Source organism: Notolepis coatsorum (assembly GCF_963971535.1).
Source record: "Notolepis coatsorum genome assembly, chromosome: 17".
Taxonomy (NCBI): Eukaryota; Metazoa; Chordata; class Actinopteri; order Aulopiformes; family Paralepididae; genus Notolepis; species Notolepis coatsorum.
In genome coordinates, this window is record NC_140181.1 from 35687507 (window position 1) to 35714723 (window position 27217).

The 27217-nt window shown below is 40.4% G+C and overlaps 1 protein-coding gene across 3 annotated transcripts in view; it reads left to right on the forward strand.

Annotated features, from left to right (window-relative positions):
- Window positions 1–27217, forward strand: part of gripap1 (GRIP1 associated protein 1) — a 144721-nt gene that overhangs the window by 108982 nt on the left and 8522 nt on the right. For all 3 annotated transcript variants that reach the window (XM_084334144.1, XM_084334145.1, XM_084334146.1), the window contains one exon: window positions 20932–21107. In XM_084334144.1, coding sequence (XP_084190270.1) covers window positions 20932–21107 — 176 coding nt within the window. The remainder of the gene's footprint in view (window positions 1–20931; window positions 21108–27217) is intronic.

Consider the following 27217-nt stretch of genomic DNA (forward strand, 5'->3'; position numbering starts at 1 on the left):
ACATAACAAATGCACTCAACAAGAGGCATCAAAAGGTTTAAGTTACCTGAGTTGACGAAGCCCTCATCCCATGACCATCCTCAGTTCCTCCGTTCTCGGATTCACACAAACTTCTAGACTGACACTAAACATTCTGCTCTGCAAGATGCTTTTTACTGTCGCTCCTTGTCATTCTGCCGTATCGCTACCTTAATTATTTATTATAGCCCTTTCAACTCTAAATACTCGTTAACTCGCAGTTCCTATGGTACTTCTCTAGAACTGTGAATTTATATTATTCCGATTAAGACCGCAGTGGATCGTGGAAAAGGACTAGCTTAGCCACCAGCTATATATCAAGCAGCTATATATCAAGTAGTCTACCATCTAGCTCTCACTACAGTATTCCTTGCTGAGACTGCTGTGGACATTTAAAGAGGATCGCGCTGCTTGAAACAAGGATATCTCATATAGAGAAGGACTCGACAGTACCCTGGACGCCAGTTGTGAAGGACAACAAGACCCACCATTACCAGTGACACTGTCGGTAACGAAAATGCCCTCTGGAATACTAACGAAAATGCCCTCTGGAATAGGCATGGGCCGAAAAAGAAATGCAAAATTACGATGCCTGAAACAGCAAAAATCGAACACCCAGAAATAAACTCAGCGACTGGCTGGCCCTCTTTATCAACAAGCCAACCAGCTAACATGGCTAATGCAGCTACTGCTAATTCAGATTCAGATTCAGACAACTTTATTGATCCCGCGTGGGGCAATTCATATTTGCAACTTCACCAACAAGCAACAAAGACAAACAAACAACAAAACATCTCAACGACAGCAAGGCAAAAAAAAAGATAAACACTCCATGTGATACACAATCCAGAAAAGTAAAAGTAAAAACAGACAACCAAGTGCAAAAGGCTACTTAAAATGACTACTGTCTGTGTTTAAAAGTCTGATAGCCGAGGGGACAAAAGATTTGGCGTAGCAGTTGGTCCTACTTGGTGGGACGTCATAACGGCGGCCAGAAGGCAACAGTGAAAACATCTGAGACAGAGCATGGAGGGGTTGATTAGTGATGCTCGTCCCCTTCTTGACCACCTGGTCTGTCCAGAGAGAACATGGGTCTCTCTGTTTTACTCCAATTATTTTGGAGCACACTTTCACTATGTACTGTAGGCTGTTCCTATCTTTAATAGACAGGCCACTGAACCAGCAGATAAAAGAAAAAGTTAGGAGGCTTTCAATAAAATAACTATAAAAAGTGCTCAGGATCTTCGCACTAACTTAAAAGAGTTCAGCTTTCTCAGCAGGTAGATCCTCTGCTGACCTTTTTTAATAATAGACTCTGTATTTAAGTTGAACTTAAACTTGAACAGTCAAACACAGTTCCCAGGTATTTGTACGATTCAACAATCTGGACGTCCTAATCGTGATTTACACTAGCTACACTGGCTTGATGATCGGGGTTGTGTCTGAAGTCAATTATTATGTCCTTAGTCTTAGAGACATTGAGGTCCAAGTAATTCTCATCACACCAATTCACAAAGTCGTGAAGTACAGGTCCATGATCAGTTTCGGAGCGCTGCAGTAGGGATACCAGGACAGTGTCATCTGAAGACTTAACCAGATGCCTTTGGTCATGAAGCGATCTGCAGCTGTCCGTGTACATAATAAATAAAAGGGGAGACAAAACGCAACCTTGGGGGGAGCCAGTGTTGGAAATCGACATGTTGGACATCTGCCCATTGACAAAGACTTGCTGGACCCTCTCAGTGAGGAAATTTAAAATCAGCATGAGAAGCTGGTGTGGGAGACTAAAATAAGAGTCAAACCTTTCAATTAAAATGTGGGGCTGCATTTTATTAAAAGCAGAGGAGAAAACTGCAAATAAAAGTCTAGCATGAGCTCCAGGTGTTTCCAGGTGTTTATGCTATCACAGCTAACACAAAAAGAGACTATAGATACCTACCACTACTGCATGAACCAGGATTATCATCGGAGGACCTGACCCCCTGGCCATCAACCCCACGCCGCTCAGGAAGAACAAGGTGCCGTGGAAAAGTGGACAAGCAACCACAGCTACTGGCTAATGATAAAGACACCGAAGCTAACGGTATGTGCCATAAGCGTGATTTTTTTTCCGTAGCCTGTAGTTTGCGAAGACGCTCTCTGATTGGCTAGCCCACGTTCAGCGAAGACCCTCTCTGATTGGTTTAGCTCCGAAGGGCTCTTCCGCCTTGTACATATATATTCTCTGCTTCACAGTGGTTATGCTTTGGCCCTCTTTCGAAGTGGGTTATGCTTAGAGTTTATCTTTAGAGCAGGGCGATGGACCACCAGCCCTGATTCCAAACTCTAAGCATAACCCACTTCGAAAGAGGGTCAAAGCATAACCACTTCGAAGCAGAGAATATATATGTACAGTACAAGGCGGACATTTCTATCCCAGAGCCCTTCGGAGCTAAACCAATCAGAGATGGTCTTCGTTGTACGCGTGCTAGCCAATCAGAGAGCGTCTTCGCAAACTGCGGCTATGAAAGAAATCACGCGTGCCACCATAAGCAAGTGAGAAACCCACCACAGCTCCAAGCTAATGAACAACAAGCTAACGGTAGGAAACGCCCTGGCCCTGAGAAAAAGAACAGGCACACTGACTAACAGGAAAACATTGTACCAACAACGCTGATAATAGGTGATTCTGTTGTAGGCTATATCAACAATAAGAGAAATACAAAGATATACTGCTACCCTGATGGAACTGTTTGTGAAATAACAAAGCAAATTCCAATAATCCTATCTGAAAACACAGCAGCCAGGAAATGTATCATCCATGTAGGAGCAAATGACATCTCAAAACGACATGATTTTAATGAATTGCTGAAAATGTTGGATTCCACAAATATTGAATCCCACATCAGTGACCCCTTACAAACAGTCTCTATATTGACTGAACGATTCAGCAGACTTCCCCAGCTAAACAAATGGCTCAACTGCTTGTGTGCTACACAATGTAAATTACACTGTGAAACTTCAACATGTTCTGGAGCCGTGAACAGTTGTTCCATAAGAATGGATTTTCTCTCTAAACAGATCTGGAGGAAAAATGTTCACTTCACATTAGTGATGCACCGATGTGAAAATTGTGGCCAATACCGATAACCAATATTAATATTGCTGTTCTGGCCGATACCGATATTTACCGATGTCGATATCTCTGTATAGAAAACACTTTTTTATTTTTGATATTTAGAGTTTTTATTTTTCACAAACAAGACAATACATACATGACAAGACAAGACAAGAAATTATAATAATAATAATAAGGGGCAAGGGGGGGGGGCAGTTGCAGAGCGTTACAAAGGTTCAGTACACAGTGATCTAATAAAGTTCAGGGGACCTTGAAGGCCATCGGGCCTATCACTCTCTTGAAGAGACAGAGCAGCCTGTTCCATCGATAGCAAGTCCATGAAGTCCTTGCGCCAGTTCTCCAAACTGAAGCAGTTCGGTTTGCGTTCTTTCCAGTTCATTAAAATAATCCGTTTGCATGCTAGAAAAGCCAGTGCTACAATATTATTTACAATCCTTGCTTGAGCAGTGTCCATTTTTACACCCAATATGCACATTATAGGGCAAGGATTAATGTCAATTTGGAGAGTAACTGACAGGTCCTCAGCAATGTCCAACCAAAATGTCCTAACAAGCGGGCAGTGCCACAGCAAGTGCATGAGCGTACCCTCTACTCCACACCCATGCGGCGTAGAGGGTGTGTGTGGGTCAGGGGCGGAGCTAGGGGGTGGCTACCTGGGCTCAAGCCCCGGATGTATTCTGAAAAGCCCCGAATCTATTTAAAAAAAAATAATTTTTTTTTTTTTTTTTTTTTTTTTTTTTTTTTTTTTGCAATTCATCATTGTTACATGAAAATATATTTGCACCAGATTTAGCAGAAGCTAATTTCCATCTGTGGTCTATCCAGCTGCTAACTGTATTTGAGTGAGTTAAGTCTTGGTGTTATGGTAGACTCAGACCTAAGCTTTAAATCACAATCAACAAGTTGACAAAAACTTAATTCTTCCACCTTAGAAACATAGCTAAAGTACGGCCATTTATAAATCAAAAGGACGCTGAAAACCAGATCCATGCCTTTATCTCAAGCCAACTCGACTACTGTAATGCACTCCTTACCGGCCTCCCGAAAAAATACGATGATAACTATTTTATTGCAATGCACTATTGCATTATTTTATTCTATTTTACTAACTATTTTATTGCACTGCACTATTTTACTTTGTATCAGTGAATCATAGACGCCTGGCCATAAGAGCATTCGGAGCATCTCTGCTCTCCCACTATTGAACTTGGGGGAGCAAAGGTATGATCTTGCTCCACCACTTTTTGATTATATGAAAAATATGATATATCCCCCCCCAATATATAAATCTAACCATAACTACGTTATGGTTAACTGAGTTTTATAGTGAAAAGAGCAGCTTTATTGGTCAAGATTGAAGGCTCTATATTGCAGGAAATTGCACGTACAGGTTCATTAAATTAAAAAAAAAAAAACCTTGCCTGCCCAAAAAATTGAAAAACTAAAAAAATAAAAAAATAAAAAAAGGGGGGCCCATCTGGGCTAAGCCCCGGATCTCCTACAATCCTAAATCCGCCCCTGGTGTGGGTGTGGGTGGGTGTGTGTGTGTGTGTGTGTGTGTGTGTGTGTGTGTGTGTGTGTGTGTGTGTGTGTGTGTGTGTGTGTGTGTGTGTGTGTGTGTGTGTGTGTGTGTGTGTGTGTGTGTGTGTGTGTGTGTGTGTGTGTGTGTGTGTGTGTGTGTGTGTGTGTGTGTGTGTGTGTGTGTAAATGAAGGACAATTGCTTGCTGTGTGATAGAGAGAGAGAGAATTAAGTACATTTGCTGAAATACAGTTGTTCTTAATTTTCTCACTTGCTATGTGATAATGTTAGTTATTATGTTCTCAATGCCCCTTGCATTGTATGAGTTGTGTGGAAGAGTTTGCTAGTTCTAGTGCTACCCCTTTGTATTGTGGCTGTGTCTGACAAAAGTTAACAATAAATAATGGTATTAGGAATACATTTGCCTCCTGCGTGAACTGTGCATAGCTGAATAGACTGTATTTTAACGTCGGTCATATGGTGGTACTTGGAGAGCCAGCTACGTTCTCAGGTGGTACTTGGTATAAAAAGTTTGAGAACCACTGACCTAGACTGATACATTGCCAATAGGGATGTATAAGTTTAGTTGTAATAGTAATCCAGTATATTTTTATATTTTCTAAAAAAAGAAACCAGTTCAACACAGGTAACCACTTTTGCTTCATTTCTTTGATGGCTCAAATGTATGCTCTAGTCCAGTGGTTCTCAAACCTCTCCTCGAGGCACCCCAGCCATTCCATGTATTTGTTAAATTCCACCACCAGCACACCTGATTCAACTAATAAAGGGCTTGTTAAGTTATTTATATTTATTTACCTAATTTATGTGCAATCTTTTCATTTCAGCTCAGTGTAGAGAAATGCACCGATACTAACAACCGCCTTACTGCGAGCGTCTATGACGACACTGTTGACACCACGTATCCGTGACACACGGGCCACGCGACAACACTAGTCGTTTTGGGGGGCCTACCACCCCCCCTGAAAAAAATCCTAGGGGAAACACTGAACGTATATATACGTTTTTGACTCATTTCTTCTTTTATTCGCTTTTAATATCCTATTCAATGTCACAGAGCTGTATTTTGCCTGGAAAAGGCATATTGGGATTCCGAAGGTGCAGTACCGGCCATATCCTGGTGGTGGCGCTGTCTTGAGAATGCAGTAACCCCTGTTGCAGACCTGGTGCCACACTAAAACGCTCCGGGACTTTGTCTACTAACGTGAACCTATGGCTTCACCGGATCGCATTGAATAACCCTCGGGACCCCTCGGGACCCCCGACTCACCACGCTGTGGTGGGTTATATCATGAGCCAAATGGACATATGATCTACCAGATGGCAATCAAATAATTGGAATATTATTTTTGGAATCAGACCGGCCACAGGTAAGGACAATTTAACGTCAATTTCAGCTTGATTGTGCAAAGATTTCATAGCCATCCCCCTGATCAGCGTATGTTATGTTGTTTTTAATCTTTTTTGCATCTTGAACGGAAGGTTCATACTGTCAAATGAGCATGATATTGTATCCATAGCTATAATATAAAATATTGATTTAGCTCTACAAACAACGTGATACACAGTGAAAGTTTGTAATGGAAAGCTGGCGTTCCAGCCACATTCCAATGGCCCCGAATGTGTTAAGGGGATGCAGACCAGAGAAAGATATTTGTCTTGTTTACATCACATTATATATTTACATCATGACATTCATGGCATAGGGACATACATGACATACAGGTTACATACTGTTACATTTGTGACATATACGATATGCAAATATACAGTACTGTTACCCATAGATCCTAACAGAGAATATATACATATGATGGGGAGGAGACTGTACATTAGGAGGGGGTGTGTGGGTGGGAGAAAAAATATACATAGGGTGGGGAGGAGACTGTCTATTAGGGGGGGTTGGACAATTACGGTGGCCAGTTTCGAATTGCAGCCTCCCGGACTAAACACGTTCCGTAATTATGCCACATCAATGTGGAACGCCCTACCCACAGCCGTACATTTTTTTGAATCACTACCCACCTTCAAAACCGCTCTCAAAGAGCACCTACGGGAGGCTGCAATTCTAAACTGGCCCCCGTAAATGTCTGAACCCACCTCCCACCCACCCCCTCCTAATGTGTTCCCTCCCCCTCGTATGTATATATTTACTTCCACCCACCCACCCCCTCCTAATGTGTTCCCTCCCCCTCGTATGTACGGTATATATTTACTGTTAGGATCTGTTTAACATTACTTTATATTTGCATATCTTGTTGTATGTCACAAATGTAACAGTACTGTATATCTGTATGTCATGTATGTCATACATTTCATGATTAGATTAGATGATTCGATTAGATTAGTATATTTGTATATCTGTATGTTGTGTATGTCATAAATGTCATTATGAATTGAAAATGGGGGACCCTGATGTAAACAAGACGAAAGTATTTCTCTGGTCTGCATCCCCTTAACAATTGTGTGTATTGAGCTGTACTGTACTGTACCCATTCTGCAATTTGTTAATTCAAGTTTTCAATCAATCAATCAGGCCTAGACTTTCATGAAATAAAAAAATGTATTGTCCATGGCAGAGTAGCGCAACACTCGTTTGTTTAACACAAATAAAAACAGGCTATTAACCGAATGGAAACTAGATATGCAGGGCCGCTTCGAACGTAACAATTAGCATACATTTCAAACAACCAAAATGCTAATAATATTTGGATCAAGCAGAAACCATGGGATGGAAATCAGAGCGTGTCAATGCGAAAAGTGGCATCTCCGCTCAAATGCGAGTTTTCGAAAGTTGGGCTGATATGATGTTGTGGCGAGGCGGAGGCACTGGTGGAGGTGTTCATTCGTAATTCTGTTTCTTTGTTGACTTTTGATTAAGTTCATTGTGGAGAAGCCGGACACTCAGGTGTATGTCGATCCAAACATGGCCAGGAAGAACATTGCCAGCCTAGCCTTTTGATGTTCTTGAAGTTGGACTCGGACATGATGCTGGACCAGAATTCACAAAATGTTGCATCACTGTGTTGCGCTTTTAGCACCTCTAAAGTGGACCGCTTCACCATCTCCAGTGTGAGAGCTCCTTTGTGTCTTTCCTGTTTCATAATAAAAGTTCTCTGCGCTACAATTTTCATAATAAAAACGGCCGCTGTCATAGGAGAAACGTACATAGTATTTAATTATTTTCGTGTTTGATTAACATAACTTGCCAGGCCAAATTAAAATGCCGCCTATTGGGGACTAATACAATATTGCCCTATATTATATGCACAATATTTAATAACCATACCATGTCTGGTGTGGAGCTGAATCGTAACACTGTCTCTCTCTTTCTCTCTCTGTCACTTTCTTTCTCTCTCTCTATTTCTCTCTCCAACTCTTTACTGTAGTCGATATGTTTTTCCTATTGTTTGAACTATTTCTGTCTCCTTGTTGCAAACGCTTTAAATGTTCCAACACTGCTATATTTAAAATGCTAAATGAGAGGGGGAGAGAGAGAAAGAGGGAGATATAAAGGGAGAGGAGAGAGATAGGGAGGGAACTGTGAAGAAACCATGTTACATGTCCTTCCAAAATAAGAAACGCATATATAACCAGATTTGTCTTCATACTGAGGAAAGTATTGTGAACTGTACATCATATCAAAAGTTATGAGTTTCATAGGCGTTGTGCTGTCTTAAGTTGCCTAGTTATATATGTAACTAACTGGCCTATGAAACTCATTGCTTTTAACATCTGACAGCTACCAACTATTCTACCACTAATGGCTAACACAGCTGAACTGTACCGTGGCACTGAATATTTAATCAGAACTCTATTTTCTTCTCTCCTCTTCGCTCTTCTCTCCTCTTCTCTTGTCTCTCTTTTCTTCTCTTCTCTCAGCTCATCTTATCTCTTCTCTCTCTTCTCTTATCTCCTCCTCTCCTCTTCTCTTCTCTCCTCTTCTCCTCTCTTTTATTTTCTCCTCTCTCTTCTCCTCTCTTCTTTCCTCTCTTATCTCTCCTCTCTTTTCTCTTCTCTCCTCGTTTCTTTTCTCTCTTCTCTCTTCTTTCCTCTTTTTTCTCATCTCTTCTCTCCTCTCTTCTCAGTTCTCTCTTCTTTTCTCCTCTTCTCTCTTCGCTTCTCTTCTTTTTTTCTTCTCTTCTCTATCTCATCTCTCTTCTCTCCTCTTCTCTTATTTGATCTCCTCCAAAGAGGAGACTCTTTGTCCTCTGTCTTCTCTTTTCCTGCTGTTTTTAATTTCACGAGTGACTAAGTGTGTGTGTGTGTGTGTGTGTGTGTGTGTGTGTGTGTGTGTGTGTGTGTGTGTGTGTGTGTGTGTGTGTGTGTGTGTGTGTGTGTGTGTGTGTGTGTGTGTGTGTGTGTGTGTGTGTGTGTGTGTGTGTGTGTGTGTGTGTGTGTGTGTGTGTGTGTGTGTGTGTGTGTGTGTGTGTGCGCGCATATAACCCACTGCTAAGTGTCTGTACATAACCACAGTATATTTAAATATTTAACTACACAGCTGTCAGTAAAACAAACTACTTACCATGTAAATACTAAATATAGTGTTTAGATACAGCTGCTGTCAGCTGGTCCAGCGACCAACATGTTAATATTTAACTGTGAATGTGCTAAACATAACATGTATGTATGGTTTAATGAACATGTATGTGGTCATATGCACGCATAATGCTGCTAGTTAAATATTTAGGCTGGAGGTTTGCAGAATCAGCATTCCGTCTAGTAACACTATGTGCTGTATACTGGACCGTCAATGTATATATTGTATATATACATTTAAATATTTATATTTACTGCATATATATATAAATATATACATATCTGTCTGAATATACCTGCATATACCTTTATAGCTACTTGCATATAACCCATATAACTCTGTATGATAGCATGTATAATAATGCTGTATATTCTGTAAATATATATTTATTCTTACTGTACAATATATATCTATATCTGTACATATCCCCATCTACTCTTACTAGTTGTGCTGCTGGCCATTATGACTTACTACCATGGTGTCTTTATACCTGTGTCACTGTACATATTAATACTACAACCCTGTACATACATCTGATTAGCACTATTACTCAGTGGTACTGGAGCGACAGTGGCTCGGGAGGTAGAGGTCTGTAGTGGTTCAATTCTCGCTCCTCCCCGGCAGCGTGTCGAAGTGTCTATGAGCAAGACACTTAACCCCTAACTGCTCCTGATGAGCAGGTTGCCTCTGCCGTCTGTGTGTGAATGTGTGAGTGAATGGGTAAAATATGAGGAAAAAATTGTAAAGCGCTTTGGATAAAAGCGCTATATAAAATGCACCATTTACTAATTTATATATGTTATACCCAGTTGAATCACCTGTACATTGTATATTACTATTGCACTTTACGGTTGCATTTGCACTCTGGTTGGATGCCAAACTTCTTTTTGTTGAATCTAATCTAATCTAATCATACATGGTATCAAGCAGATTATATAGTTGTAATGTTAAACCTGAAGTATCAAGCACCCTAAGGTTTTTTTCCCCCTCCTTTTTCCTCTGATTTTCTCCCATCCCAATGGTAGTCGTTATGTCAATTCCCAATCCCCTTCCTGGTCGCTGCGCACTTACCCCCCACAGTCGGTCTGGGAGAGTGGATGCTACCACGTGCTTCCTCCGACACACGTCCAGCCAATCAACCGCTTCTTTTCACCTGGCAGCGCGGATTCTCACTGAGAGGGCGTAGCGTGTGGAAGGATCACACTATCCCACTTAGATCCTATCAAGACTGTACTATTGTAATAGTTTAACCTTGATAAGAATTAGATTTGAATGTATTGTCATTGTACAGTACAACAATAATATATTGGCATCTAACCAGAGTGCAAATGTAACAGTAAAGTGCACAATGTACAGTTGATTAAACTGGGATTAATATAAATGAGTACTGAGTAATAATCTGATGTATGTACAGTATAATTATGTACAGTGATACAGGTATAACTATACTATGATAGTAAGTCATACTGGTCAGAGGTATAACTAGTAAGAGTAGGCATGGGATATATACAGATATAGATATATTACAGGTGCAGCTCAATAAATTAGAAAATAGTAATTCAATACAAAAAAATTATTATAGAAAAAAATAATATAGAAATGTCGGCCTTCTGAAAAGTATGTTCACTCAGTACTTGGGGCTCCTTTTGCACTAATTACTGCATCAATACAGCGGAATATATTTACTTTTCCACAACATTCTAATGTATTGAGCTGCACCTGGATATACATGCAGATATATCCAACCTTTGTATGTATAGCTATATATACAGTATTATTGTACATGGCTATCATACAGGTATGTAAACACTCATATATGGATAGACTGTATGATGAGGTACTGTAGGTAGTTATGATTACAGTGTAAGGCAGTTGTAGACAGTGAAGTAAGTAGACAGGTATAAATTAGGTATAGGCAAGGAGTAGGAGTTCAGAGGCCAGAGTTTGTACGGTATGGGCAACTAACAGGATTGAAACACTCATTAAAGGTGTCCAGTGGAGTTCTTGACCACTAGGCGCTGTAGAGCACAGTAGAAAAGAGGTCCCTGAAAATTGTGTATCACGACTATCGCATGCTCTTTCAGCACGAGGATGCACATGCATGCCATGAGCATGGGGATGACATAGAACACAAAAGGAGTTCACTGGAGGCGTATACACATGGCCTTGTGCTTCAAATTGATTGGTCTACACGATCTTCCTCGAAATCTAACAGTGAGAATGTTTATATATAGTTGTTTATAGAGAGAAAGAGATAGACAGACAGACGGAGAAAGAGAGAGACACAGAGAGGAGATGGAAAGAGAAAGAGGGAGACAGAGAGAGACGGAAAGAGAGGAAGAGAGACACGGCAAGAGAGAGACACAGATACAGTAGGAGATGAAATGAGAGGCTGAGTGAAAGAGAGAGATGGAGAGAAGAGTTAGAAAGAGAGAGAGATAGACTGAAAGAGGAAGGGAGAGAGAGGGAGCGAGAAAGCTGACATTAGCAGTGTGTAAATGATTCAGGAGGCAGACATAACTGGCTTAACCCAGAACCCCCCTTTAATAATATATAGACACACACACAGACACTATATACATACCGGTACACACATACTGTAAAAACACTAACATTGAATACATCCACATCACAAACCATCTGTCTAATTTTCTTTCCCTCTTTGTTTCACGCCCACTGTGTATATGTATGTGTGTGTCTGTGTATTTTGTATGTGTGCACACTCTACTGTATGTTCAGGTTCATGTCCAATATCAAGTGGACAGATCGGACCAGCATTGATTCTGCTCACAAAGCCAAAGTGAAAATGTACATTCCAGATGAACTGCAGAGAAAATTCCCAATTTTCTTTTTTTATTTAACCTTTATTTAACCAGGAAGTCCCATTGAGATACAAGATCTCTTTTGCAAGGGAGACCTGGCCAAGATGACAGCAATAACACCCGCAAACATCAGACAGCAATAAAATGTGCGGTACATCACACAAGAACATAATAAAAGTGCATGTACACAATACACAATACATCACACGTAAACATAAAAACACAAAACAGAACAGTCTACATAACAGTAAAAGTGTACGACAGTAAAATAGTAAAATAAAATAGTAAAATACAGGGCAATACAGTAACTCTGCAGTTTTGCAGCTGGGACCCGACTAGAGAAAGCAGCGACACTCTTCCTGTAGGAAGTTATGTAATACAGACCTAAACTCGCAGAGGGAGACCAGGGTATCTAAGTGGATATGGTCCTGTAGCCCATTCCATGCCCAAGGTGCGAAGCTTGAAAAAGCTGTTCTTCCTAGTTCAGTGTTTATTCTCGGTTTTTTTTAAAAAGTAGCCATCTTGTGGACCTGGTATGGTAGCTGCTAGAGGCAAAGCTAATTAGGTTGGAAAGATATAGGGGAAGCTTCCCTATGATGGCCTTATATATAAAAACAAACATGTGGGATTTCCTCCGTACGTACAGAGAGGTCCATCCTACCATTTGGTAAAGCACACAATGGTGAGTAAGCCCTTTGGCACTAGTGATGAAGCGCAGAGAAGCATGATACACACTGTCTAGCTTTTTTAGCATTGAAGAGGCAGCATGCATATATATTATGTCACCATAGTCAATTACAGACAGGAATGTGGCTTGAACAAGTTTCTTTCTGGCCTCAAAAGAAAAGCTAATATAAAGGTGCCGGAGATCTCAAAGCTCACATGGACACAGAAAAACATTAAAAATAAAGCTGTGGGAGGCGAGAGTTTGATGGCAAAGTTGACAGAATTGATTGAAGTATGCAGCTATACAGTGAGAAAGAAAATTATTTTAAACAATTTTGATGCCTCAAAATTATGTTTTGGTTTGATTTATGATGATATAAGATGCTATGATACAATCATTCTAAGGATTATGTCATGTAATAAATTTGTTTTGCACACTAATTGCAAGTTATCCAAATGTAAACAAATCCGAAACTGCATTGTGCACTTTTAAATTAGTATCTGTGTGAGGTTACTGTTATAATTTACATTACATTGAAAAGATACAAAGAAATATATATTTTTAAAACTAGATTTTCTAATACAGAAGAGGTATTATTAGAACATTAATTCATATTTATTTTTTAATTTATTTTGTCGAGTAAGACTTGAAAAGAGCTATTATTTAGTTATAGGTTGATTTAAGAAAAAGAAAATGTAATACATTTATTTATTAGTCGTCAAGGTACAGTGGAATACAATACACATTGAATGGCACATTTTGTATTTGAAAATAGCTGTCCAAAAGCTGTGTAGGCTTTGCGTCATATTTATTATTCACATAATATTGGGATATATTTTGGAGAGTTTAGAGTTTGTGTAATAGATGCGATGGACCATCGACGGGACCGGTACCGGTCCCAAAATGGCATCTGGTCATAAATCAATATTTTTAAATCAAAGTGTTTTCAAGTATTAACATCACAAAAGCATGTAGAATATATATTATCATCAATACGTTAGTTTAGCAATAGGTTAAAAGTGCCTTTAGATAGATTTCACTTTTCGATTTGGTGAAGTCTAGTTGCGAGGGCGACCATCTTGGAAATTTTGAACCGTGGGAATTGTAGTCTTTTTGCTGCCATTTTGTAGAGGGGGTGCATATCTGTCTATCAGCGGTGTAATTTTTCCGAACTACACTTCCTGAAAGATTATATGGGGTTCAAGGTTCAGAGCTCTGTATGAATTATTTCAATAACTGTTATTATTCTGGATAATAAGCCACAAAAGGTAACGTTTTTGACACATTTTTAAACGCAGTTAGTTTCTCTTCCCTATTGTTAACATGTAGGAACAATTAGATCTGAAATTAGTTTCAAAACGGTTGCACTGTGGGGAAAATTAAAAAGTACAGTAGATTACAGTAGATTTCATTATCTGTTCTTATGCATGCCTGGTGATACTAAATCCAAATTGAACTCGGGCATTTGAAAGATAATATATGTATATATATAAATGTGCGAATTGGCTATAATAAGGTAATTTATAAGCATCATATTCTATATTCTATAATAATATTTCAAATTGCATTGGTCCGGATGGGAGAATTCAGTACTGTATCTACAGAACCTTCGGTTAAATCATTTTCCCTTTATTAATTTCCTTAGATTTTTTTACACATGATCTCAAGAGGGTACTGAACGAGATCAGTGGCAGTTTTTTAAGTTTGGTCATTATCATGGTGTTATTCACTGTCAAAGATGCAAAGAAAAATCATAATTCATATTCTCCTTTGTTTCATCACAATTTAAGCAAGCCTAGTAATAGACACAATATTTCTGACACTGTGAATACATTCCCTGAGGTCCATAGATGTCCCTAGATACCAAGAATATGCAAATGTCCTTGTAGAAGTGGAGCAATATTCCATTTACCTAGGTATATATATATTAGGCGAAAATATTCCACGGGTGGAACAGGTTCAATTGCATCAGATTGAGCCTGGAACAAGATGTACTGTCATTTACTCTGGCCAATGCTCCATCCCAAACATCCTCATCTATAACATCGCCCAATTCCTTTTCCCAATCTATAGGTTGATTTTTAAGTAATTTTTGTGAGATTTGTCAGAGAGATTACTTTAGGCATAATAAAGCATGTTGAGTAACTTTGGTTATAGAGAGATATTATTTTGTTATATACAATAATATAAATAATAATTTTCTATACAGACGAGGCATACTTTAAATATATTAAAATGATAACACATCTTTGAGTAAACTTTGAGTATCATTTAAGTATCTTAAGTATACCCTAATCTAACTTCATTAACTGAAATATTCTAAAATCATTAAGTCTGCTATAAGCCAATCTTCCTGTGTGCATGTGTGTGTGTGTGTGTGTGTGTGTGTGTGTGTGTGTGAGTGTGAGTGTGAGACGCCCGTCCCATCTCTGGTCTTGAGGTCAAAGAAGTTTGATAGTATTTACTGAGGATGGCCAGATAATGTTGATATTTAAACTTAAAAAATAATAATACATAATAAATGTATACATGATCATACAACATAAAGAAAATGGTATTAGGAACGGTTTGGGAGAGGGCGGTAGGGAGGGGTTTTAGTTTGTGTGGTGTGATGACAATGTTGAAATTGAGATGTTTAGACTTTAGTTTTACAACTGAAATAACATTATTACAGAGAGAGTAAAGTACAGAAAAAAAGTTTCTGTCTGGTACCGGTATCGATTTCCAGGTACCGGTATTGGTTCAAATGTGAACGGTACCCAACCCTAGTACTAGTTAACATCATCCTAGACGATGTTTGGTAGAGCCTGGGTTCAGTATTGGCATATATTATTATTTCTATTACTAATTTTATTATTATTAATTACTATTATATTATTTTCCTTTTCTTTCATTTAGATTGCATATGTTTTTTGCACTGTATGTATGTACGTAGGTATGTATACACATATGTAGGTGTGCATGTTTGTATGTAGGTATGCATGTTGTGTGCATGTTGCTTGTCTGTGTGTGTGTGGGTGTGTATATATATGTATGTGTGTAATGTGAATATTTGTTTATTAGCAAATGATCCCCATTAGCTGACGTCAATTAGTCTTCCTGGGGTCCGAGACAACATTAAAACATTACAACATATACATTACAATTAAAACATAATACAATTAAAACATAGCAAGACGTACCAACCGAGGAAACACAACATAGCAAGACGTACCAACCGAGGAAACACAACAACATTAACACACAAACAAATTATATCTAAATATATACAAATCAAAGGTAACATATTCATGCATTAAAGCATTCCGTCTCCAGACGGATTTCCGTCAATTTGATTGGGGAGATCCGTCCATTTGATTCGCAGTCTGACGGAAGTATTTGCATGATTTGTAGATGCATACAGATTGAAACAAAATTGAGCCAATCAGAGGCGCCAAATATGGAAAAGGGATTTTTTTTCCTATCGCGCCAAGCAGTCATCATCACTCAGCGACTCGAGAGACAGGTCGCCTTTTTTGCAGCCTCACGCGTCAACTGCTTGTTTACCAACGTCACAGCCACCACGCTGCTTGCACTCGCTGCTATATACCGATTAGCTAACGTTAGCTTAATAGCGTCTGTTAAATGGAAGGAGTAAGCCGGCCACTAAAAAGAGAACCCACCGCGGGGTTCTCAGATGAAAAGGATCAGCGGGACCACCTAACAAAAAGTTTCGAGAGGAGAGGACGTTTGAAGAGACTGGCTAGGCAGCGCTACTGGGGGCTGTAGTGGTGAGTTAACTTGTTCCGTGTGCCGCAACGATGTCAAAAAGAAAAACAGAAACAACACGTTTGTCATTGTCGTGTTACTTCACAGTACAATATGTGAGTCCCCTGCTGTGGTTGTGAGTATACGTTTATTAGCTTAACTCCGTAGCAACATCACACAGGTGTATCTAGACAGTCTCCTCCCCACCGTATATATTCTCTGTCAGGATCTATGGGTAACATTACTGTATATTTGCATATCGTATATGTCACAAATGTAACAGTACTATATACCTGTAGTATGTCCCTATGCCATAAATGTCATGATGTCAATGTCATGCATGTCATAAATGTCACTGAATTGAAAATGGGGGACCCTGATGATGTAAACAAGACAAACGTCTTTCTCTGGTCTGCATCCCCTTAACAATTGTGTGTATTGAGCCATACTGTATTGTACCCATTCTGCAATCGGTTAAATATTGATTGATTGTTATAACGGATTGCAGAATGGGTACAATACAGTACAGCTCAATACACACAATTGTCAAGGGGTTGCAGACCAGAGAAAGACTTTCCTCTTTACATCAGGGTCCCCCATTTTCAATTAATCATAACATATATGACATACATGACATACAGATAGATAATACTGCTACATCTATACATTTATGACGTACCAGATTTACACAGTATTGTTTGTGATACAATAAGTCTAAAAAAGAGAGCATATACATTTGACGAAGAAACTGTACATTGGAGGAGGTTGGGTGGAGGGGGGGGGGGACTGTACATTGGAGGTGGTTGGGGAGGGAAGGGTTGGGTAGGCGGGGTGGGGGGGTAACTGTACATTGGATTATCGACGAAACCGAAACAAGTAGGCTCCCTTAAAACGCCAACGCTATTAAAAAGAAATACAGTGGAGGTTAAAATAAGAATATGACTTGGCCTGAAAAAAATTTCAGTCAGGAGATTTTTTTTTGCTTTAATCCCTGAACATATTGCATTACTCAACATTATCAATATTGGCTTACAGATTTTAATTTATTTTTTAAGCTTGCTACACCTCTACAATTCCATGCCCTGATAGCCCTATATAAAACTGTTCTTTGCATACTGTTAGTATTTGCATGGGGTAGAATAATCTGCCCTCTACTTGCCCCTCTGGTAATGTGCACATTTGAGCTGTAAATTATTTTATCCGTGATATATTTAGGACTGTGGGTCGTGATGACTTTATGAAGTAACCGGTAATATACCGGTAACGGTATATATCGCGGTATATAAATGTATCTTAAAATGGCTAACGTTAGCCCGTTGCTGCGCTAAAGCAAGTCTCCTCTCAGCCTCCTTAGCCAAATTGAAATGCCCAAACTATATGACAAGAAAGTGGAGTGAGCAAGCAAGTGAGCAAGTGGAGAAAAATTCAGTACAATTAAACACTATGCAACGACCACTGCAAACGTTGAGTGAATCGTCAAGTAACGTTAACGTCATTGCTACTGCTGTGACTAGCTGCTCTAGTCTACCGTTCACAAGGTATGAAGGTATAATCAAAATCCATACCGTTTATACCGTCCACCCCTAATACAGATATGTACTTTATGTATTCTGTAAGCTGTGGACCCCCTTGAAAACGAGATGGTTAATCTCAAGGGGTAATTCCAAATAAAGAATTTCAATATATAACATCACAATAGACATCCTTCACTGGGTTCAGTACTAGTGAACATAATGATGTTTAAATAGAGCCTGGGTTCAGTACTAGTGAACATAATGTTTAAATAGAGCCTGGGTTCAGTACTAGTGAACATAATGTTTAAATAGAGCCTGGGTTCAGTACTAGTGAACATAATGTTTAAATAGAGCCTGGGTTCAGTACTAGTGAACATACTGTTTAAATAGAGCCTGGGTTCAGTACTAGTGAACATCATGATGTTTAAATAGAGCCTGGGTTCAGTACTAGTGAACATAATATTTAAATAGAGCCTGGGTTCAGTACTAGTGCACATCATGATGTTTAAATAGAGCCTGGGTTCAGTACTAATGAACATACTGTTTAAATAGAGCCTGGGTTCAGTACTAGTGAACATCATGATGTTTAAATAGAGCCTGGGTTCAGTACTAGTGAACATACTGTTTAGATAGAGCCTGGGTTCAGTACTAGTGAACATAATGTTTAAATAGAGCCTGGGTTCAGTACTAGTGAACATAATGATGTTTAAATAGAGCCTGGGTTCAGTACTAGTGAACATAATGTTTAAATAGAGCCTGGGTTCAGTACTAGTGAACATCATGATGTTTAAATAGAGCCTGGGTTCAGTACTAGTGAACATAATGTTTAAATAGAGCCTGGGTTCAGTACTAGTGAACATCATGATGTTTAAATAGAGCCTGGGTTCAGTACTAGTGAACATCATAATGTTTAAATAGAGCCTGGGTTCAGTACTAGTGAACATAATGTTTAAATGGAGCCTGGGTTCAGTACTAGTGAACATACTGTTTAAATAGAGCCTGGGTTCAGTACTAGTGAACATCATGATGTTTAAATAGAGCCTGGGTTCAGTACTAGTGAACATAATATTTAAATAGAGCCTGGGTTCAGTACTAGTGAACATAATGTTTAAATAGAGCCTGGGTTCAGTACTAGTGAACATCATGATGTTTAAATAGAGCCTGGGTTCAGTACTAGTGAACATCATGATGTTTAAATAGAGCCTGGGTTCAGTACTAGTGAACATAATGTTTAAATAGAGACTGGGTTCAGTACTAATGAACATACTGTTTAAATAGAGCCTGGGTTCAGTACTAGTGAACATAATGTTTAAATAGAGCCTGGGTTCAGTACTAATGAACATACTGTTTAAATAGAGCCTGGGTTCAGTACTAGTGAACATCATGATGTTTAAATAGAGCCTGGGTTCAGTACTAGTGAACATAATGTTTAAATAGAGCCTGGGTTCAGTACTAGTGAACATACTGTTTAAATAGAGCCTGGGTTCAGTACTAGTGAACATAATGTTTAAATAGAGCCTGGGTTCAGTACTAATGAACATACTGTTTAAATAGAGCCTGGGTTCAGTACTAGTGAACATCATGATGTTTAAATAGAGCCTGGGTTCAGTACTAGTGAACATAATGTTTAAATAGAGCCTGGGTTCAGTACTAGTGAACATACTGTTTAAATAGAGCCTGGGTTCAGTACTAGTGAACATAATGTTTAAATAGAGCCTGGGTTCAGTACTAGTGAACATACTGTTTAAATAGAGCCTGGGTTCAGTACTAATGAACATCATGATGTTTAAATAGAGCCTGGGTTCAGTACTAGTGAACATAATGTTTAAATAGAGCCTGGGTTCAGTACTAGTGAACATCATGATGTTTAAATAGAGCCTGGGTTCAGTACTAGTGAACATACTGTTTAAATAGAGCCTGGGTTCAGTACTAGTGAACATCATAATGTTTAAATAGAGCCTGGGTTCAGTACTAGTGAACATAATGTTTAAATAGAGCCTGGGTTCAGTACTAGTGAACATAATGTTTAAATAGAGCCTGGGTTCAGTACTAGTGAACATACTGTTTAAATAGAGCCTGGGTTCAGTACTAGTGAACATCATGATGTTTAAATAGAGCCTGGGTTCAGTACTAGTGAACATCATGGTGTTTAAATAGAGCCTGGGTTCAGTACTAGTGAACATCACAATGTTTAAATAGAGCCTGGGTTCAGTACTAGTGAACATCATAATGTTTAAATAGAGCCTGGGTTCAGTACTAGTCAACATAATGTTTAAATAGAGCCTGGGTTCAGTACTAGTCAACATAATGTTTAAGAGAAAAAGGGTTAATAACTAGTCAACATCATGTTTAAATAGAGCCAGGATTATTCCTGGCTACTGTACTGCAGCACCAGAGGTATTGATCTAGAATGGTATTCTGACACATTTTACCTTCATCAAATATTGTCTCATGGGATGTGGATATTGCATTCATTGATTGTGATTTAGATAATGTTTTGATTAATAGTGCAGCCCTTGTGTGTGTGTGTGTGTGTGTGTGTGTGTGTGTGTGTGTGTGTGTGTGTGTGTGTTATAGTACAGTATAGTGTATCTTGTGACCTGATAAGCTGATTAGAATTTGAAAGAATAAAATGGCCAACAGCCTTCGGGAGAAAAGGGAAGTCTTGAATTAATAATCAGCCAATCATAAAGGCCCGTTCCAGTGACCTCATCGGCCCTTCACATGTGTCCTGGTGATTAATGAAGACCACTAATCAACAACAACATCAGTTGTCACTCAGCATCAGGATACTGACTTATGGATGAGAACATGTCAGATCCTGCTGACCACATGGGCTCTGTATTGTGATAATCAGCTGATATCAGCTGTTTCCTGTCAGAGGAACAAAGAACCTTATTGGCTTTAACAACATTTCCACACAACCTTCATCACGCTCATCTTAACCTGAGATCTCTCTCTCTCTAGATGTATCGGGAGCAGCAGTCGGTCATGGCCATGGGGGTTCTCAGGGCGAGCGAGGAGGTCTGGGTTCCGTTCTGAGGGATCTGGTGAAGCCAGGAGACGAGAACCTGCGAGAGATGAACAAGAAACTGCAGAACATGCTGGAGGAACAACTCACCAAGAACATGCATCTACAGAAGGTATATATAGAACCCCACTTTGAGAACCACATCACAGCTTTTAGAACCATATCACAGCTTTGAGAACCATATCACAGCTTTGAGAACCACATCACAGCTTTGAGAACCATATCACAGCTTTGAGAACCACATCACAGCTTTGAGAACCATATCAAAGGGGCAGCGGTGGCCTAAAGGTTAGAGAAGCGAGTTTGTGACCGGAAGGTGGCCGGTTCGATCCCCGGGACCGGCAGGAAAAATCTGGGCTGGGGAAGTGAATTCATAACTCTCTCCCATACCCTTAACAACTACCGCTGAAGTGCCCTTGAGCAAGGCACTTAACCCCCAGTGGAGTTGCTCAGTGGCCAATGGTGTCGACTGTGGTTGTACTGGGCAGCTCCCAGGTGTGAATGGAACTGTGTGAATGTGAAGCAGGGCGTTCCTGAAAAAGAGCATCTGTGCTCAGCGAACCTACCCTGGGTAAATAAAGGTTAATTTTTTTTTTTTTTTTTTTTTTCTTTTTTTTTTTTTTTAATATCACAGCTATGAGAATCAAATCACAGCATTGAGAACCATATCACAGCTATGAGAACCATATCACATGTGTGGGTGTATGTGGGGGGGGGGGGGAGTGTACTGTAAGTGTATGTCTTTTAAGTGTGTGGACCCCAGGAAGAGTAGTTGTTGCCTTGGTAACAACTAATGGGGATCCAAATAAATAATACAAAATGTGTATATACACAGTCTGGGGACCAGACTCGCCATGGTTCAAATTCAAAAGGTCCACACAAGAGCAATATCAATCAATAAGAATATTTATTGAAATAAGGCAAAAATCCAGTCTGATAAGCAAGAGAATGGTCATAGACGGTCCAATGGTCAAAAACACAAAACGGGCTCGCCGAAGGAAAAAGGGATTGTTCAATACTCAGGGTAGTCGTCCGGTCCAGGGTCCGTACACCAGGGGGAATCTCAGCCAGTCCAGGGTCCAGTACACAAAGAACACCTACTCGCTTTCTCCTCACCTCTCACTACTTCTCACCGTCACAACTCTGAATACTCAATCTCTCTCTCTCAATAACACAACTCCAACTCCTACTCCGCTCCACTTACTCCTTTCTAATCTAGTGTTAATGTAGTGTGTGGGACTGGGTGTGTGCACGTGAGATGTGGCTGGACTAATTATGTGCAGGTGTGTTCTATCAGTACTAATCATATACCTAATTGATATATATATTGTGTGTGTGTGTTAATACCTGTGAGGACCAACTTGAGTTCTGGACACAAGTAAGGACCTTTTGGGGGGAAGTGAGCACGTGTTGGCTGGTCCTCACTTTGAAATAGACCATGTTTGGATTAGGTTAGGTATGTTAACACTTTCAGTGCCGGCCATTAACATGGTAAAGCATTGTTAAATGCCAGCACCCACTTCAATGATAGCGTTGTGAACGCATAATCTCTGTCTTAAATTATGGCTATGTGTCTAATCTGCCTGTCGCTTATCAATGATTTGTTTGCAGTCAACATTGTCGAAACGGATTGTTTTTTAATCGGTTCATTTCTGTTTTATAGCATTTTGAAAAGCCCTCGTTTTCAAGGGAAATATAAAGATTCCGTGATAAAAGGCATTTACTGGAATATTCTGGCATACACAAACACGTTGTAATTTTTCGGCCTATTTATGAATCGTTTTCAAATAAACGCTAGATTATCGATAGTATATGTGTACTTATGCACGCTATAGAGGCGGGCTGAAATATCGATTCTCTCATTTCCTGATCGCGCACACACAGACACACACACACATGCATAGGGCAAACGCTTATATCTCTGTGAAAATAGCTTTGATTATCCTAAGACTGGTAAAATAAATTCCTTACCTGAGATCAGATGTTATCCAAAAAGATTATTCCAATTCCTGATCGCCATTCCAAATATCGATCACGCTTATTGATTACAGTGTTGGGTACTGTAAATACATAATCCACACGTTTTCCGGGCCGGCGAGCACAATGGATTCTTCAGTTGGCTTGAGGGAAAAGTAAAATGAGGAAACTGGCTACCCCCCCTTCGTCAGTGTAAAGTAATGGGGTGCAGTTACACAGGGAGAGACGATAGGGGGCGGTATCTTCCCAATTGAGCTCAGAGAGAGTCTGCAACACTAGCGTGAGGCTCGATTGATGAAATATGAATTCAAATCGCCAATACATTTAAAAAAAAAAAAAAAAAAAAACGCTATATAGCGTCGGGGGCACTCAAAGGTCGGCATGAACTAACGACAAAACACGTCCGTGGCACTCAAAGTGTTAAGGTAAGGGTTAGGGTAAGGGGTTATGTTGAGGTAAGGATTAGGGTAATAGATTATGTTAAGGTTAGGGTAAGGGGTTATATTAAGGTAAGGCTTAATGTTAGGAAAGGGGTTATGTTAAGGTTAGGGTAAGGGTTTATGTTAAGGTTAGGGTAAGGGTTTATGTTAAGGTTATGTTGTGTTTTGTGTAAGTGTTCCAGGGGGTGTAGTGGTGTTTTGGAGAGAGATCACTGCCCTGAGGGAGTTCACAGTTACACAGACACACTTACTCACATAGCTGTAGCTGCAACCTTGACAGCGTTTAGGAGAAACGGAAAACTACTTCTCTTCTCTCCTCTCCTCTTCTCTTTCCTCTATCTCCTCTCCTCTCCTCTTCTGTTTTGTCTATCTCAGGGGTGGCCAACCCGCGGCTCTCGAGCCACATGCAGCTCTTTGCCATCCATTGATAAAAAAAAATATATATAATATTATTATTTTATTTTTTTTATGTCATTCATTCCATAAGAATGTAGAATAAACATTATAGAGTTTTTTTTAGGAGGGAACTATTCCAGATGACAGGAGTTGATGATGTCCGTTATGATGGGGCAGAGGGTTTGAAGGCAGGCCTTGACCAGCACCATGGGCAATGGGCATGGGGTCGAGGGCGCAGGTGGAAGCTTTGGCTCTGGTAACCAACTTCATGACCAGCGGAACATCCACTGGGGAGAAGTAGGAGAGAGAGCATTGGGGATGGAGGGGTGCAGCTGGGAGCGTGTAGTCCGGTGTCAGGGGTATGTGAGGAGGGGAGGGGGCGGGCTCTGTGAGTTGTTGATGGATGGAAATCACTTTAGCCTGGAAAAGGTCAAGGTACTTAGAGCAGAGGTCAGGAGCTATCCTGGTCTTGGCGAGAGCCGCCTTGTAGGACCTCACATGGTCGACGAAGGCCAAACGGTGGGCGGTGAGGCCAGATCGCTTGGAGAGCCGCTCCAGTCGACGACCAGCTATTTTCATCGAGCGGAGGTCAGAGGTAAACCATGGGGCGAGGAAAGGACACAGTCCGGCTTCTGAGGGGCGCCAGAGAGTCCAGGCTGAGGAAGAGGGCGGCATTGTAGCGGGCCGCTAAGGTGTCCGGGGAGGTATCGGAGGGAAGGTATCATGAGAACCTACCAGTTTGTTTACTGTAATTATACCAAGGTGTCGCAACTAAACTGACAATGATGTGATGTGATTGTATTATTGTTGAGGCTTTAAACCAGCTTTGAAATCAGCACTGCTGCCGTTTAACACACTCCCGGCCGCGTGAATATTAAAGGCAACCAACGTGTGTGCGGCTTTTCTCTGATTGGCCGCGCCCCCACGCGCAAGCAAGTGGCATCCCCTCCCACGTCCCAAATGAAACCCAAGGAGCTAGCGGCAGCGCGGGCAACCAACTTGTGTACCACTACCAACCAACTTAAGCTGCTGTACCAACCAACTTGTGTTCAGCTGCGGTAGCAGTGGAGCGCTGCTGACTGATTATTATGTTTAGCGTTTTTAACAACCAACTACCAGATTCACTCGTCACTGTACATCACCTCTGTCTCTGAAGTATAAATGTAACTGAGGGGTACAATTCCCTGACTGTATTGATAAGTATGGTATCATTAAACCACTACCGTCTTATGTACATTCCTACTGGCCATACAGTACACAGGTATCTAATGATGAACACTTCCCACAATGACTCGGTTCCACACAAAACTGGATTTAAGTATTTATTAGCAGTAATGATAGTACATAATATACTTTACTTTGGATGCGCTTATAAGGCAAAGGAATGTGCGTAGGCAAATCAATAACGTATGTCCATTCTCATATTACGCAGGAGATAATAATACAACCTGAATCTTAGGAATTATATCTATGGTACACTAGTAATATAGCAGGAGATACTGGTAGGGTCCCCCCGGTTGTAAGCCAGCAAGGGTAGAGGATTTGTCGGTAGTAGAGTCTGGGTCAACGATGATAAGGAGACTCCAAGTACAGGAGACGGTGCAATAAGATCTTGATCCGCAGACGAATACAGCTGTTCTCCGTAGCATGCAGCTCAGCATGGAAGAAAGCTAGCCGGCCTCAGACTTCTGAGAGGCGGACTCGACGTGGCTCCTCACGGGGTAAATCCCACACAATTACAGGACCAAAAGCAAATATAATCCAGCCGAAAAGGGCTATGCAGTCGTCGGTAGGTTATCCAGTGTACATAATCCACACGGTCCTCGTCTAGGGCCCCTCGGGTGAAAGCGCCATGGTAAGCAGCCCAGCCTGGATAAGCACTCTAGCTGGTACGAGGAAACGTTGGTGATGCTGGTCACTGTAGAACTTTAGCCGCACGATACACTATACACAAATAGACTATTACTGACTTAATAGAATCGGTCGAACTCGACGGTACAGCGTTAAACTCTGATACTTCAGTTATTAATTCGCACGCGGTCTCAATGCTCTATTTGGGGCCAAACAGGCCATACTTCACCACACGTTGTATCGTGGGTGAGGCTTCAACTTATTGGTAACTCTACTTCTGTATTCACCTGCGCCGTATTTATACGTTTAGGTGAACAAACTAGTACCAGCTTTATTCCTGTCTCATATCCTTGCGCAGAACCGTTCATGTCCAGGCAAGTCCCCGGCGGTGACTTTGAACCAGACCTTGGAGGTATGGCTATGGCGCCTGTGGACCGCTGTCCAATAGGAGAATGAAATATTATGGTCTGTACTAGGCTAAAGGGATATTCCGTGTATATGTACAAGGAATATACAAGGGATATCAAACGATATACAAATATTATGCAATATATATCAATCAATAAATATATATATTCGGTTTAATCTGATCCTTCGTAACAATAAACAAAGCCCATACAGTTATGAAATGCGCTGAACTAGAAAGCGTAACGTTATTATGTTTCGCGTTTTTAACAACCAACTACCAGATTCACTCGTCACTGTACATCACTTCAGCTCCAGCAGCAGCAGCGGCCGCGCTCCGTTGAAGCCCTTCAATGACAGAGCTCTCATATTTTGCGAATGCATAAACTATATCTTAAATTATGGCTATGTGTCTAATATGGCTGTCGCTTATCAATGACTTCGCGACAGCCATATTAAACACTCACTGTACATCAGTGTGGAACTGTACGCTGTAACGTTATATGTTATTTCGCCCGTGGAGGCTGCTGAAGCGCCAGCGCGGCGACGCGGTGGTTTTTCCCCGGCTTCCGTGCGCCGCCCGTGGCTTGATCCAGCTTCAGCAGCAGCAGCGGCGGTGCTCTGTTGTAGGAAGCCCTTCAATGACAGAGCTCTCATATTTTGCGAATGCATAAACTATATCTTAAATTATGGCTATGTGTCTAATATGGCTGTCGCTTATCAATGACTTCGCGACAGCCATATTAGACACATCGCCATAATTTAAGATATAGTTTATGCATTCGCAAATATGAGAGCTCTGTCATTGAAGTGGGTGGTGGCAGCATTACTAACAGTAGCGATTTTTATTGTTTTGTCATGACCAAACATAATCCCAACATAGATAGGAGGTGTACTGTATGTCAAATGTCGGTCATCATCGCCATAATTTAAGATATAGTTTATGCATTCGCAAATATGAGAGCTCTGTCATTGAAGTGGGTGGTGGCAGCATTACTAACAGTAGCGATTTTTATTGTTTTGTCATGACCAAACATAATCCCAACATAGATAGGAGGTGTACTGTATGTCAAATGTCGGTCATGTGGTGGAAGAGTTTAGTACAGTCACACAACAGAACACCAGTGTTTCTAGTAGATATGTTTATTAATAT